Source organism: Pygocentrus nattereri, chromosome 8 (genome assembly GCF_015220715.1).
Source record: "Pygocentrus nattereri isolate fPygNat1 chromosome 8, fPygNat1.pri, whole genome shotgun sequence".
Classification (NCBI taxonomy): domain Eukaryota; kingdom Metazoa; phylum Chordata; class Actinopteri; order Characiformes; family Serrasalmidae; genus Pygocentrus; species Pygocentrus nattereri.
In genome coordinates this window covers 18,861,257-18,876,347 of record NC_051218.1, presented here as the reverse complement: position 1 = coordinate 18,876,347, position 15,091 = coordinate 18,861,257, and the positions used below count along the sequence as shown (strand labels likewise).

Sequence of the window (15,091 nt, the reverse complement as noted above, 5' to 3'; positions counted from 1 at the left end):
GTTATTGCTAAGCCAGTAATAAAAAAAAACAAGAAGGTTTAGGTGTTTTGCACATTTCTGTACTTTTTGAAGTGGTAATTTGTATTGGAATGCCCGTCCACCCACTGCTGGACAGGATAATGGGTTTGTCCGTCCAGCCTACGAGGGCAGTGGCTAGCTCCAGTCAACAGCACACTCATGTCCTGTAGGGATAACCTGTCACAGCGCTGAGAGCCTAATTGATGCCTCATGCTTTCAGGAGCAATTATTGCGCCCAAATGTCAAGACCTAATTTGTGGCTTTATAAGTTGGATGCATGGGCTGAGGGGAGGCTGAGCTGTGGGCTCCGCTGGGAGACGCCACGCGGTTTGCTGAGCAGATGTGGGGTGGTCTGGGTCTGAAAGTCTGGGTCTGAGGAGCAGCCATTTTGAAACATGAGGCAGATCGCCTGAGGGCCTAACTGTCTGCAGGGAGAGACACGTATGCAGAGTAAATCAGTTTTAGGAACCTGAGGAAAATGTAAGATGTGGGGTTTCATAATATATATAAACATACACACACACACACACACACACACACACACACACATATATATATATATATATATATATATATATATATATATATATATATATATAACTGCTTTACTCTGCAGACGTGTCTCTCTCTCTATATATATATAATAAGCAATATATGTTACCTGTGTGCATAATATATGTGGCGCCTTTTAAAACAAATGTGTAAAATTACTTTACAGGCAAATTATAAATAAAGTTTTTCAAAACCAGCATAAAATGAAGTAAAGACTTTATGTATTTATTTATTTATTTATTTACAGTACTGTGCAAAAGTCAGTTCTACATCGAATTTCTAGCCAAAGCAACCACTGAATATAAGTGATTCATTTTTCGGCATCATATATATATATATACACTGCTCAAAAAAATAAAGGGAACACTTAAACAACACAATATAACTCCAAGTAAATCAAACTTCTGTGAAATCAAACTGTCCACTTAGGAAGCAACACTGATTGACAATCAATTTCACAGCTGTTGTGCAAATGGAACAGATAACAGGTGGAAATTATTGGCAACTAGCAAGACACACTCAATAAAGGAGTGGTTCTGCAGGTGGGGACCACAGACCACTTCTCAGTACCTGTGCTTTCTGGCTGATGTTTTGGTCACTTTTGAATGTTGGTGGTGCTTTCACACTCGGGGTAGCGTGAGACAGACTCTACAACCCTCACAAGTGGCTCAGGTAGTGCAGCTCATCCAGTGTATAACATATTTAACAGAAAACTTTTGTGCACCCTTTGCTTTTATTATAGCTTCTGTTGTTTTCGGGAGACTTTTTTGAAGAAATCTGCAGGGATATTTTTCCACACCTCCAAAGTTCAGTGTGAGATGTTGGTTGCATTTTCTGTTTCTCACAATCCAAGTAATCCCAAACACATTCAGTGGTGCAGTTTTTTTTTTGTCAGTTGCTTTTCTCAGTATAATATTTTGAATAATTTCTTGAACGCCATTTTTGGAAATTGCTGTTTGTTTTAATGATTTACTTTTAACTTTCCCCTTCCTTATGTAAGTGGATTACATCATACCTAAACTCCACAGAATCTTCTCCTGAGAAAACCTGGAAAATAAATAATTAAATAAATGAAAGGTGGTCTCTGTCATGATTGGCCCCTCCCAGTTCTGTCCATGTGCTTTTGTTTACCTTCTAGTCCTGTCCATGTTCTTTTGTTTACCTTCTATTCCTGTCCATGTGCTTTTGTTTTCATTGAGTTCTTCCCGGTCCTGCCCCCTTGTTTCTTGACTCCACCCTTGATTGTTCTCACCTGTGTTGTCCACCTGTGTATTGTATTCTCGTGCTGTTTGCTCTATGTTTGTTCTTTGTGTATTTGGCCTCTGTTGTTTGTTTAGCCTGCGTATCTTTTGTATGTCTGTTCCCCGTTCAATCCATGTTGGCTCTGTGACCCTGGACTATTCTGACCCTGACTCTGGATTTGCCCTTAATAAATCTTGCTTATCTCAGCACATGCGTCCTCCTCATCATCGCTCCCCAGCATTACATAAAGTCCAGCCGATCAAGGACGCAGTGAGAAAGCGAGACCCCGGTATGTGGTTGTTCCATTGGGATGAAACTCCAGCTGTTTTGATGGAGCCCGAGATACACATGTCCCAATGCCACCAAGCCAGAGACAGCAAATCCCCTGGCGCTGAGGGTACACAGGCTTTTCGTCATTCCCGTAAAAAGGCCTAGGGTTCACCCATCTTGAGCTATGCTGCAGGGAGGAGCTACCTGTAGGGCAAAATGAGGTGAGACAGAAGGAACATTCAGTAAACCCTTTTTATGGCACTCAGCTCACTCTCAAGCACCACTGCAAGCTTCCCATAGCTCGGGTTAGCATTGGGAGCAGCTGAGAGGGTCCTGTTTCTGTTTGTTCCTGCAGGTTGGTGCAGCAGTTCATTCCTGGTGTTATGGACGCTGCCCAGCCTGTTCCAGTTCCTGCCACTGTGGACGCAGCCCGAGTTCCTGATCCCATTGCCACACCCCGTGGCATGCCTGTTCCTGTGGCCGCTACCCATGACACACCTGTTCCTGTGGCTGCTACACCACGGCACGCCAGTTCCTGTGGCTGCACCCCATGGCATGCCTATTCCTGTGGCCGCACCCCGTGGCACGCCTGATCCCATGGTTGCACCATGCAGCACACCTGATCCCTTGGCCACTACCCGCGGCATGCTTGTTCCTGTGGCCACACCGCATGGCATGCTCCTCTGGGCCGCACCTCTGGGCCGCACCTCTGGGCCCGCCACCTGTTGCCATGCCTTCGGGCCTGCCTGCCTCCGAGGACATTGCTGCAGGCCTGCATGCCTCCAAGGATATTGCTGCAGGCCTGCCTGCCTCCAAGGATGTCACTGCAGTCCCGCCTGCCTCCGAAGACGTCGCAGTCCCTCTGTTCCTGCCCATCCCGCCCTTGCCTGTGTCTGCTGCTCCCCATGGGCCTCTTGTTCCACCTGTGTCTGCTGCTCCCTGTTGGCCTCCTGTTCTGCCTGTGTCTGCTACTGTGTCCCCTGTTTTTTCTGCTCCTTTGTTTTTGCCCTCCTCTGTTCCTGGTGTTGTTTTGTTCCCTACTGTTGTGTCTGTGCCTGTGCCTGTTCCAGTTGTGGTTCCTGTTCCTGTCTCTCCTTCTGTTTCTGTCCTGGTGTCTGTTTGTGTGTCAGTTTCTGTGCCTGTGTTTGTTTTGGTTCCTGTTCCCTTGTCTTTTGCGTGGTCGGTGTTGCGATCTTGTTTTCCTCGTCCTGTTGTGCCTTCTGTTGTCCCTTATTCAGTGTTGTTTTCTGTTGTGCCTCCTCATCCTCGCAGCCCTTGTTTTGCCCTCAGTCTTTTCATGTTTCCTCTGTTTCTATGTCTGGTGCTGTCTCTTCTGTTTCCTCTCCTGCTTCTATGTCTGTGCCCTTGGCTCCTGTTCCGCGTTCTCCTCCTGTCTCTGCTCCGGTGTCTGTTTCTATGCCTGTGCCTTCTGCTCCTATTGTTCAGTGTTTTGTGTCTACTCCTGTTTCTGTTCCTGTTTCTGTTCCTGTTCCTGTGCCTATTCCGTCCTCTGTTTCTCATGTCCCGTGTCCTGTCCCAGTTCTTTTTGCCCTGGCTCCTGTCCCTGTCTTGTTCTTTCCCTGGTTTTTGGTTCCTTGTGTCTGTTTGGGTTTGTTTAGTTGTTTGGCATGTTTCGGTGTTGCGTGTCTTTGGGGTGGGGGGGATCCTGTCACAATTGGCCCCTCCCAGTTCTGTCCATGTGCTTGTGTTTACCTTCCAGTCCTGTGCATGTGCTTTTGTTTACCTTCTAGTCCTGTGCATGTGCTTTTGTTTTCATTTGTTTTAATAAATCTCACTTATCTCAGCACATGCATCTGCCTCATCATCGCTCCCCAGCATTACAGTCTCTGTCCTTGTCCATTTGTTTATTTATTTATTTATTTATTTACAGCAAATTTCCTAATACATATTTATCTCCTGCTCATGGGTTTAAAAAAGGTGTTTACTGTAATCAGCTTTTACAGCAGTGTATTGTGCTCTGAGTTTGGTAAAAGAAATACTTAATAAACATTTCCCTCTGATTTTCCGTATCTGTAACTGTGCTACTCACACTCATCCCTGAACGCATTATAATTAAGTCACAAACTGTCATTAAAAGTGCCCTGGAGTGCTCAAATACTGCAACTCCAGGAAAACCCCAGAGGCTTTTAGAAACTCAATGATTGGCTCGGCGGCGTAAGTCTTTTCTATTGTCTCCATAGCGATGGAAACAACCCAACAACATTTCCACTACAGTTGACAGCTTTTAAAATTGAGTGTCAGGAAAACAAGTGTGCAAAGCTTAATTGCAGTTTAGGAAAAGCACGCCTCAAACATGTCTTGCTAAAAAAAAAGTATGTGGCATGTGATGAAGTTGGGTGGGGTGAAGAATCGCTCAGTTTTTTTTTTGTTAAATCATCCCTTCATAGTATTGCATATATGTCATGAATTTCCTACCTATTCAGTAGACCAAGACTGTTCGGCACTAAGCCATGTAAACAGCATGGCATTGTACTTTGGCTTTAAAGAGGTCATTTACTCTTAAAGGGCTCTAAATAAATACTTGCTGTGTGTATTGTCGGACACCACCCTTATGCAAACAGATGCCTATCCTTAGAAGAATCCGCAGCTTTAAATCAGCAGGTGAGCCTTAGCATTGCCCCCACCCCCCGGCCCTTCTCCGGTCAGTCTGTAAAAATACGAATTAGACTTTATTGTGATCCAGACAGACAACAAAGCCATCTAGGCTGTATTATTTCCATGTGCTGGTGTGAGAGCACACACACACACACACACACACACACACACACACACACACACAAACACAAGCACACACACACACCACCTTACAGATCAGAGACTGAGGAGATGCTGACAAGTGCTGAGGGAACACCTGCACTGTCTGACTGAACTGACGGAGAAAGAGAAAGAGAGAGAGAGAGAGAGAGAGAGAGAGAGAGAGAGAGACATTGAAATAGAGACAGAAGACAGAGAGTGTGAGAGAGACACTGAGAGAGGCAGAGAGAGAGAAGACAGGAGACAGTGGAAGAGAGTGTGAGAGAGACACTGAGAGAGGCAGAGAGAGAGAAGACAGGAGACAGTGGAAGAGAGTGTGAGAGAGACACAGAGACAGCAGACAGAGGGAGAGCGTGTGAGAGACACAGAGAGGCAGAGAGAAAGAGACAGCAGACAGAGGGAGAGAGTCTGAAAAAGACACTGAGAGAGAGGCAGACAGATACAGCAGAGGGAGAGTATGTGAGAGAGATACAGAGAGAGGCAGACACAGAGACAGCAGACAGAGGGAGAGAGTGTGAGAGAGATACTGAGAGAGAGGCAGAGAGAGAGACAGCAGACAGAGGGAGAGAGTGTGAGAGAGACACTGAGTGAGAGGCAGAGAGAGAGAGCAGACAGAGAGTATATGAGAGAGAAACAGAGAGAGGCAGAGAGAGAGAGACAGCAGACAGAGTGAGAGTGTGAGAGAGACACTGAGAGAGAGGCAGAGAGAGCGACAGCAGACAGAGGGAGAGAGTGTGAGAGAGACACTGAGAGAGAAGCAGAGAGAGAGACAGCAGACAGAGGGAGGGAGTGTGAGAGAGAGAGACACTGAGAGAGAAGCAGAGAGAGAGACAGCAGACAGAGGGAGAGAGTGTGAGAGAGACACTGAGTGAGAGGCAGAGTGAGAGAGCAGACGGAGAGTATATGAGTGAGACACTGAGAGAGAGACACTGAGAGAGAGGCAGAGAGAGACAGCAGAGGGAGAGTATGTGAGAGAGACACAGAGAGAGGCAGACAGAGGGAGAGAGTGTGAGAGAGACACAGAGAGAGGCAGAGAGAGACAGCAGAGTGAGAGTATGTGAGAGAGAAACAGAGAGAGGCAGAGAGAGAGAGACAGCAGACAGAGTGAGAGTGTGAGAGAGACACTGAGAGAGAGGCAGAGAGAGAGACAGCAGACAGAGGGAGAGAGTGTGAGAGAGACACTGAGAGAGAAGCAGAGAGAGAGACAGCAGACAGAGGGAGGGAGTGTGAGAGAGAGAGACACTGAGAGAGAAGCAGAGAGAGAGACAGCAGACAGAGGGAGAGAGTGTGAGAGAGACACTGAGTGAGAGGCAGAGTGAGAGAGCAGACGGAGAGTATATGAGTGAGACACTGAGAGAGAGACACTGAGAGAGAGGCAGAGAGAGACAGCAGAGGGAGAGTATGTGAGAGAGACACAGAGAGAGGCAGACAGAGGGAGAGAGTGTGAGAGAGACACAGAGAGAAGCAGAGAGAGAGACAGCAGACAGAGGGAGAGAGTGTGAGAGAGACACTGAGAGAGAAGCAGAGAGAGAGACAGCAGACAGAGGGAGAGAGTGTGAGAGAGACACTGAGTGAGAGGCAGAGTGAGAGAGCAGACGGAGAGTATATGAGTGAGACACTGAGAGAGAGACACTGAGAGAGAGGCAGAGAGAGACAGCAGAGGGAGAGTATGTGAGAGAGACACAGAGAGAGGCAGACAGAGGGAGAGAGTGTGAGAGAGACACAGAGAGAAGCAGAGAGAGAGACAGCAGACAGAGGGAGAGAGTGTGAGAGAGACACTGAGAGAGAAGCAGAGAGAGAGACAGCAGACAGAGGGAGAGAGTGTGAGAGAGACACTGAGTGAGAGGCAGCGAGAGAGAGCAGACGGAGAGTATATGAGTGAGACACTGAGAGAGCAGACACTGAGAGAGAGGCAGAGAGAGACAGCAGAGGGAGAGTATGTGAGAGAGACACAGAGAGAGGCAGAGAGAGAGACAGCAGACAGAGTGAGAGTGTGAGAGAGACACTGAGAGAGAGGCAGAGAGAGAGACAGCAGACAGAGGGAGAGAGTGTGAGAGAGACACTGAGTGAGAGGCAGAGAGAGAGAGCAGATGGAGAGTATATGAGAGAGACACTGAGAGAGAGACACTGAGAGAGAGGCAGAGAGAGACAGCAGAGGGAGAGTATGTGAGAGAGACACAGAGAGAGGCAGAGAGAGAGAGACAGCAGACAGAGGGAGATAGTGTGAGAGAGACACAGAGAGAAGCAGAGAGAGAGACAGCAGACAGAGGGAGAGAGTGTGAGAGAGACACTGAGAGAGAAGCAGAGAGAGAGACAACAGACAGAGGGAGAGAGTGTGAGAGAGACACTAAGAGAGAGGCAGAGAGAGAGACAGCAGACAGAGAGAGAGTGTGAGAGAGACACTGAGTGAGAGGCAGAGAGAGAGAGCAGACGGAGAGTATATGAGAGAGACACTGAGAGAGAGGCAGAGAGAGACAGCAGAGGGAGAGTATGTGAGAGAGACACAGAGAGAGGCAGACAGAGGGAGAGAGTGTGAGAGAGACACAGAGAGAAGCAGAGAGAGAGAGACAGCAGACAGAGGGAGAGAGTGTGAGAGAGACACTGAGAGAGAAGCAGAGAGAGAGACGGCAGACAGAGGGAGAGAGTGTGAGAGAGACACAGAGAGAGGCAGAGAGAGCGACAGCAGACAGAGGGAGAGAGTGTGAGAGAGACACTGAGTGAGAGGCAGAGAGAGACAACAGGGGGAGAGTATACGAGAGAGACACTGAGAGAGAGAGAGAGAGAGAGAGAGAGAGATAGAGAGACAGAGAGAGAGAGAGAGAGAGAGAGAGAGAGAGAGAGGCAGAGAGACAGCAGAGGGAGAGTATATGAGAGAGACACTGAGAGGCAGAGAGCGAGACAGCAGACAGAGGGAGAGAGTGTGAGAGAGACACTGAGAGAGATGCAGAGAGAGACATCAAGTGGGAGAGTATGTGAGAGAGACACTGAGAGAGAGGCAGAGAGAGACAGCAGAGGGAGAGTATATGAGAGAGACACTGAGAGAGAGGCAGAGAGAGACAGCAGAGGGAGAGTATATGAGAGAGACACTGAGAGAGAGGCAGAGAGAGACAGCACAGGGAGAGTATATGAGTGAGACACTGAGAGAGCAGACACTGAGAGGCAGAGAGAGAGACAGCAGACAGAGGGAGAGAGTGTGAGAGAGAGACACTGAGAGAGAGAGACAGCAGACAGAGGGAGAGAGTGTGAGAGAGACACTGAGAGAGAGGCAGAGAGAGACAGCAGAGGGAAAGTATGTGAGAGACACAGAGAGGCAGACAGAGAGACAGCAGACAGAGTGAGAGTGTAAGAGAGACACTGAGAGAGAGGCAGAGAGAGACAGCAGACAGGGGGAGAGAGTGTGAGAGAGACACAGAGAGAGGCAGAGAGAGACAGCAGAGGGAGAGTATATGAGAGAGACACTAAGAGGCAGAGAGAGAGACAGCAGGCAGAGGGAGAGAGTGTAAGAGAGACACTGAGAGAGAGGCAGAGAGAGAGACAGCAGACAGAGGGAGAGAGTGTGAGAGAGACACTGAGAGAGAGGCAGAGAGAGACAGCAGAGGGAAATTATGTGAGAGAGACAGAGAGAGGCAGAGAGAGAGACAGCAGACAGAGTGAGAGTGTAAGAGAGACACTGAGAGAGAGGCCGAGAGAGAGACAGCAGACAGAGGGAGAGAGTGTGAGAGAGATACTGAGAGAGAGGCAGAGAGAGACAACAGACAGAGGGAGAGAGTGTGAGAGAGAGACACTGAGAGAGAGGCAGAGAGGGACAGTAAGCGAGAGGCAGGCAGAGAGACATGTGACATTAGTCTACAGGCAGGTGTGGAAGGTAACAATCTCTCAGTCTCTCTCACTCGCACACACAGACACATACACACACACACACGCATACACACCTCTATCTGATTGGATTTCCTTGAGAGCTCTCTGACTCTTTGAGGCTGCGTCTGAAGTGATGAAAATAAGGGTGCATCCATTAAGTGCATGAGGTAGGCCTGAGAGAGGGCATGGATGAAGGATTTAAGTGTTGGCTGTAAAGTGCTTCGGACCACCTGCTGCAGGGACAAAGGCATCATTTTCAGCCCAGACAGACTCCAAAACACCGCTTTAACAAGTGCCAAAAAGTATTTCATGGCATCAGGTATCAAACATCCAGAATGTTCAATTGACCCCCCCCTCTCACGCCTATCTGGACCTTTTACTAGAACAGCACAGTAAACACAGTTAATGGTAGCAAGCACCTTCTGAATATTTTACTGTGATATTTTCTGTGTTGCATGCAAACACACACACAGTCTTTATAACTAAAGATGCCAAAATGATATCTTTGAGAGAGGAACCACATTAGTTTTCCTGCAGGACGTTTAGATATTTAAATAGATAACATTTAAAGAGTGTGAGAGTGAAGACCCTTAAAAAATGAGTTTAAGGGAATAAGGCAATTCTGTTTATTTTACACATTTTCTGCATAATTAAATCTTTAAGATGTAAACAAATACAGAATGGTTTGAAACAACGTGCTCCATTTTAAAGAAACATTAGAGAAACCTACAGAGTCCGAATTGTTTACAGTAATAGTGATAGGAACCAGACGGCCACCTCTAAAAGCTCCCTCACAAGAAGATATTACAAGCTTGATTTGACCTAAAATGTACCTTTTTAAATGCACTCGTGGCAGAGTGGTACATGTGGAGTATTTCATAGCAAAATGGTTCCTAAAGAAAGCTGTTGTGTTTGGACAAATTTACCATCATCAACATTAGATATAAAAACTCTGCACCATAACAGAGAAAATCCAAGCTTGTATGTTTCTCTACAAGCCCAATTTCACATCAACCAAAGACTTTGCTTCTTAATAATTAATTTATGTAGAAACATTGACAAACCTGTGAAATTCTCCTTTAAAGAACCTCCATGTGATAGAAATAACGATAGTGTACAGGTACATTATTTGTTCATCAAGGTTTTTTGCTCCCTCAAAGGCACCGCAGTGTTTTTAAGGTCTAATGTTGCACGTTCACTAAGTTTTTCTAAGTGAAAAGTACAAATTTGTACCTTTTCATAACCGAACGTTTTAAAACAGAACAATAAAATAAAAAGCCTGGAGACGAGTCGCAGTGTGTGAAGTCAATACAATTTAGAAAATGGAATTTCAGTGGATTATGGTACAATTATGTTCCCTGACTAAAGGTACTGAGATGTACACTGAGGGTACCACCACAGTGACAAGAGGGGTACTGCCCCAGTGACAGTGACATTTAGTGTCCTAAATAAAGTTCTATTGGAACCATATTAGCAAAGAATCATTTAGGACCTTTTTTTAAAGAATGTAAACACACAAATTGCTGCTGTCATAATAAACCCTTGAACTTCTAATATGCTAACTTTTCAAGAGAGAGAAAAAAGTAGCTTTTTATGTAAGATTTTGCTCCAGTAGACTGTTTTAACCGACCCATTCACACGCTGTAAACGCCAGTTGGTGTTTTGATATCAACAGTATGACGGCGACAATATGCAAGCACATCATAAGGAATAAAATATATAAAAAACGTAAAGAAGATGATGGATTTTTTCACTTTATTTTTCCACAGTGCAATCATCTGCCCATTGTCTAGAAATATTAACATGCTTGGGATGAAGAGGAAAAACTGAACTGTGTAGTATTATGCAAGGTGCTTTTGGTATTTAGGCCTGTCTGTAGATCTGGATGAATAGGAATAAGACGTTTCATCCACTATAGTGTGAACCCCTCTTTGTTTCCACTCTCTCCCGCCCCCATATGCTGCTCGCTGTTGTAAGCTGTTCAGATGGGAAAATCCCACAGTATCACATACCGGTAAAGGTTGGCAGCATGTAGGCTCCCCTGTCAAGACAGCCCCTGGCTCACCATCACACAGATGCTGAGATCACAGAGCGTAGCCTTCATGCTTCGACACAAATACTCTTCCAAGCGTTGTGGAAACTGTAGATAGATATGCTTTTTTGGTCACTGTTGTGGAAATTGCTCATTGAGCCGTTTAAACACATTCAGAAAAAGAGAGGAAAAAAAGAGTACAGGTATGTTAAGCCTGAGGTATCTAAATCTCATATTGTCCTTTTGTCCAAGTGATGCTTGGTTTAATTTGTGAATGGTGGTACAGACCTCACTCTTGATAGAAATAGACAATATGCGAAAGTTAAAATGAAAAAAGAAATCTGAAGAAAAAATAAAAGCAGTTCTTTCCAATATTTTATTTTTATTACAGCATTCCATGGAAAAGTAAGTGGCTCTTAAGTGGTCATATTAAGCCAGACTGTGACGTAATCGACAGAGATTGCTTAATATTTGTCATTTTGACCCTAGTTGTGCTGGGTCGCTGAGCCACCAGTCTACAGCTAAAGGTCAGTTTTTATTCCACCCTGATCTTGTCATTGCGAGGCTGTTACATGAGAAGGTCTCTAAGAGGAGCTTTGAAGTTGATGAGTGCCGGACAAGCCTTTTGTTCTCAGCCTAACTAGTGTCATGTCAACAGCTTGTGCCTGCCTGCGCACGAAGCTATGTTTAAGGGAATAACCCTCTTCCACATGACGTTATATCACTGAAATATGTAGAAACAAATACACATTTCTTCACCAACAGTTCACCCTGTTTAAGTGATGTTTATGAAGGGACAACATGTACACTTTGTAAAATAGTTCAAGTCAGTATGACAGGTGCTATTACAAGACTCAGCACAGATTGAAGTTAAAAGGATTGGGGTTAATTTTCTTGGTCCTTCTTAAAACATATTCACAGAAAAAAATTCTTCATACACCTGAACGGGAAACAAGCAGGATTGGTCTTGTAATTTTAATGGTAGCAACAATATGAGTAATATTTTGCACTTCCATAATAGGAGGACATCAGATTTTTTACTATCTTAAGGCACCTTCTACTGTGATATCTATTTAGATAGGTTTACATTTAGGTGTGAAAATATATATTATCAAATAAATAAATACATCAAATAAATATGTAAGGCATGAACTGTATAAATAATATCCTATAAGATGATGAATCCTGTTCTGCACAGGTTGCAGTCCTGACAGAGTTCCAGAAAGTCTTTCTAAACCAGTCTCAGTTATCTCCAAAGCAGGTCAGCGGTAAGCTGAAAAACTGTCACAAAAATTTCTAAATCTTGTCATGCAGAGCTGCAATCAAACTGCAGTCAGGAACTCAGGACCTTCTCTTTGCTCACTTTTTACCAACAAGCTTAGTGTTCGAAAGGTTCTGTCAGACCCATGCACACTGGGACACCCACTTAACTCTCAGCACTCAGGACAATCAGGGTAGAGCACTTCAGTGCATCACTACTGGCCTGTGCTCTCACTGGCTAATGCACTGGTGCTAGAAGCCAACCATCCGGTTCCCTCGTTCCTATAGGGTAAGAACTGGGCTTATTCCTCTTCTAAAGCCAGGCTGATTGGTCTCAGCTGTGGCCTAACACTTCTTTGTAGAGTTCAGGCACTTTATCTGGGTCCACCGGCCTGGGAAGGAAATGTGTGAACTTTTGATGTCGCCTCGATTTTGTCCCGTCCCGTGGCGTCCCGTCCCTGTTGAGGGCCACATAATAGCGTGCCCCCCTTTCCCCGTGTTTGTAGAGGTTGGAGGAGTATGTGTTGTACCAGTTCTCCTCAAACTGCTCCCGGAAGACGCACTCAGCTGTCAGCTTCTCCTGTAAAGGCAAAGTGAATATCAGGCCTTGTGCAAGTAGGACACATAGTGCAAAAGGTTTAAACAGGGGGTATTTGACTTCAGTAAGAAACATCATGGATACACAAATAGGAACAAGCAGAATACTATGCACCACTGTAATTCCCATGCAAACATTCAGTAACACTTACAGAGCCATAGAGTTCCCCCTTGTCATTCATCCCAAGGTAGAGGCCACTGTCCACTCCTCTGATGCTGATTAATCCAACTGCCAGGCTTATGAATTCCAAAATACCTGGAGAAGAATAAATCAATTGTTCTAGGTATGTTCTCTGAAGTCCAAGCTCTCGTCACAGATTGTGAGTAAGCTGCTGGAGTTATCCTCTCTCACCCACTCACTCACTCACTCACTGACATTCTACAGACATACCAGCTCTGCATGAACTTCTATAGAGTGAACTTCTGCTTAAAGTATAATTGCTGGTGATATCTCTGCATTGCAACATATCTACTATATCTAAATAATAAAAGTTGTGCTAATAACATGCTCGAGAAATCTACATTTGTACCAAGTTCAGGAGACTTGTGCAGTTTTCTGCAGAGTTTTGTAGAGTAGCCCGAACTACCCACAAGTAAAACGTTCTTGCTTCAATGAAAATGAAAAGGTAAACAAAGAAAGCTCCTCAACTACTGAGTTATAGAACTGCAGTAAATCAGTGACTATTGAGTTATAGAACTGCAGTGGTGAGTCTGCATACAATTGTTCTGTTAGGTACCATTTGTCTCTTAATGGTTTAAAAAAAACTGCTTAAAGGGGAACTCCACAAATTTTTCATAACATTTTAGTTCAATGAATTTGTTAAGATGTAAACAAAGTCATTTAGAATGATTTGGCCTAAAATGCTCCATTCTAGAGGAACTTACAGAGTCAGAACTGTTCACAGTGGTGATGATAGGAACTAGACGTCCACTTCTAAAAGCTCCCGCACAGAAAACACATGAAAGGCTAATGAATACACTGCCTGATGTCTAACACACTGTTGTACAGTAGCTTTGTGATAATATTTTTGGTCTAAATTGTATTTTAATTCATTTATTTTAATCTATTCATGGTGGATAGATACATAAAGAGTGTTCTAGGGTAAAATAGCCCTTTATTTTCAAATTTATGACTATTTTACCATCATCAACATTACTTTTAAAGACCCACGTAGGTTCACTGGTGGTTTTGGAAAGTATATAAAAGGGCTATATTTGTGCTGTGGACATGGCAACCTCTGGTTCTTGTTACCACCACTGTAAAGAAACCAGTCGGTAAATTTCTCTGAAAAAATAAACCATTTTACATCAAACCGCTTTGCATGGCTTTACATCTAAACCACTGAATTATACAGAAATTCTGAAACACGGTTGGAATTCCCCTTTAAGTGAGACGTGCAGAAGACAGACATCACGAAGGACTCGGATTCATTTCCTTACAAATATATAAAGTATTATGATTACAAGTCTCTCAGAATTGAACATAAACCCTTGGAACTTGGTAAAAAGTAGACAAATGCACGTCATCTGAAGTAAGGAAAGATCATTAGAGTGAAAGGAACTGGTTCTTGTACAGCTCATATGCACTTCAGTCGTGTTTAAGAGCGCAGTTTAAAGACCCCCTGTCCCGTACCGAAGCGGCTGTGGTCCTGTCTCGTGCCCTGCACCGTGCCGTCCGGCAGGATCTCCAGGTGGAAGCCCGTCCTGCAGTACAGCTGCCGCCTGCGCAGGATGCCCTTCAGGTGCGTGAGGTCTGTAGTGGGGCTGCGGGAGAGGGGCTCCGCGGGCATGAGGAGGCGCTCGGGTAGCAGCGCGAGCCCGTCAGCCAGCGCGGGCATGAGGAAAGGCGAGCTCGCGCCGTCTGCGGCGCCGTGCACGAGCGCGCCGAACTCACCGAGCCCCGCCATAGTCCGGCCTGTCCGGTGAAGGCTAGGAGAGCGCTGGATGGAGCCTAAACGCTGCGGCAGGTCGCTCCCATGCCTGCCGTGGCTGCTGCTGCTGCTGCCGGCCTAACGTCCCCCTCCGCAGCAAGGGGGGGTCTGAAGGTGTTGGGTGGGGGTCCCGAGAAAGGGGTAAGAAGTGTAAGCGCGCGGGATAAATGACCTCTGTCTCTGCGTTAGTCTTCACTCAGTAAACATCCAGTTTAATTCAGGCAGGTCTGGTTTCTCAAGGTTCTCCTGTGAGTCGAGCTGCATCCACCGCGCAGAGAGCTGGAGTGTGTGTGTGTGAGTGTGTGTGAGTGTGAGGTCGTAACTCTCAGCAGTCCCGGTTTCGCGCGATCAGGCAAGGTGAGCGTGAGTGCGTGTGTGTGTGGACGTGGGTGTGTGAGACAGAGGGAAGTGGTGTGTGCTCTAAGGACGAGCAACGCGAGGCAGGTGCAACGCGCGAGCGGTGGGCGGAGACTGGTGGGTTAGACCTGCCCTGTGTGCGCACGTGTCCTTTGGCCTCAGGCGGGGACCAAATGTCCCCCAGATGATGGAGCACATA

The 15,091-nt window shown here is 45.8% G+C and overlaps 1 protein-coding gene across 1 annotated transcript; it reads right to left on the bottom strand.

Annotated features, from left to right (window-relative positions):
* Window positions 1-11,108: 11,108 nt before the first annotated feature.
* On the bottom strand, window positions 11,109-14,964 carry fgf20b (fibroblast growth factor 20b). The gene is made up of 3 exons (XM_017707017.2): window positions 14,238-14,964; window positions 12,757-12,860; window positions 11,109-12,587 (listed from the first exon to the last, which is right to left on the bottom strand). The coding sequence occupies exons 1-3, from the start codon at window positions 14,509-14,511 to the stop codon at window positions 12,342-12,344; spliced, it is 624 nt and encodes a 207-aa protein (XP_017562506.1). The 5' UTR covers window positions 14,512-14,964; the 3' UTR covers window positions 11,109-12,341.
* Window positions 14,965-15,091: the final 127 nt, after the last annotated feature.

Bases quoted from the DNA above. Each gene is read 5' to 3' on its own strand.
- fgf20b (XM_017707017.2), bottom strand. From the start codon at position 14,511: ATGGCGGGGCTCGGTGAGTTCGGCGCGCTCGTGCACGGCGCCGCAGAC. The intron at 12,861-14,237 runs GTACGGGACAGG...ATTCTTCTCCAG, and splicing joins ACAGGACCACAGCCGCTTCG to GTATTTTGGAATTCATAAGC. The intron at 12,588-12,756 runs GTAAGTGTTACT...TTGCCTTTACAG, and splicing joins AGGGGGAACTCTATGGCTCT to GAGAAGCTGACAGCTGAGTG.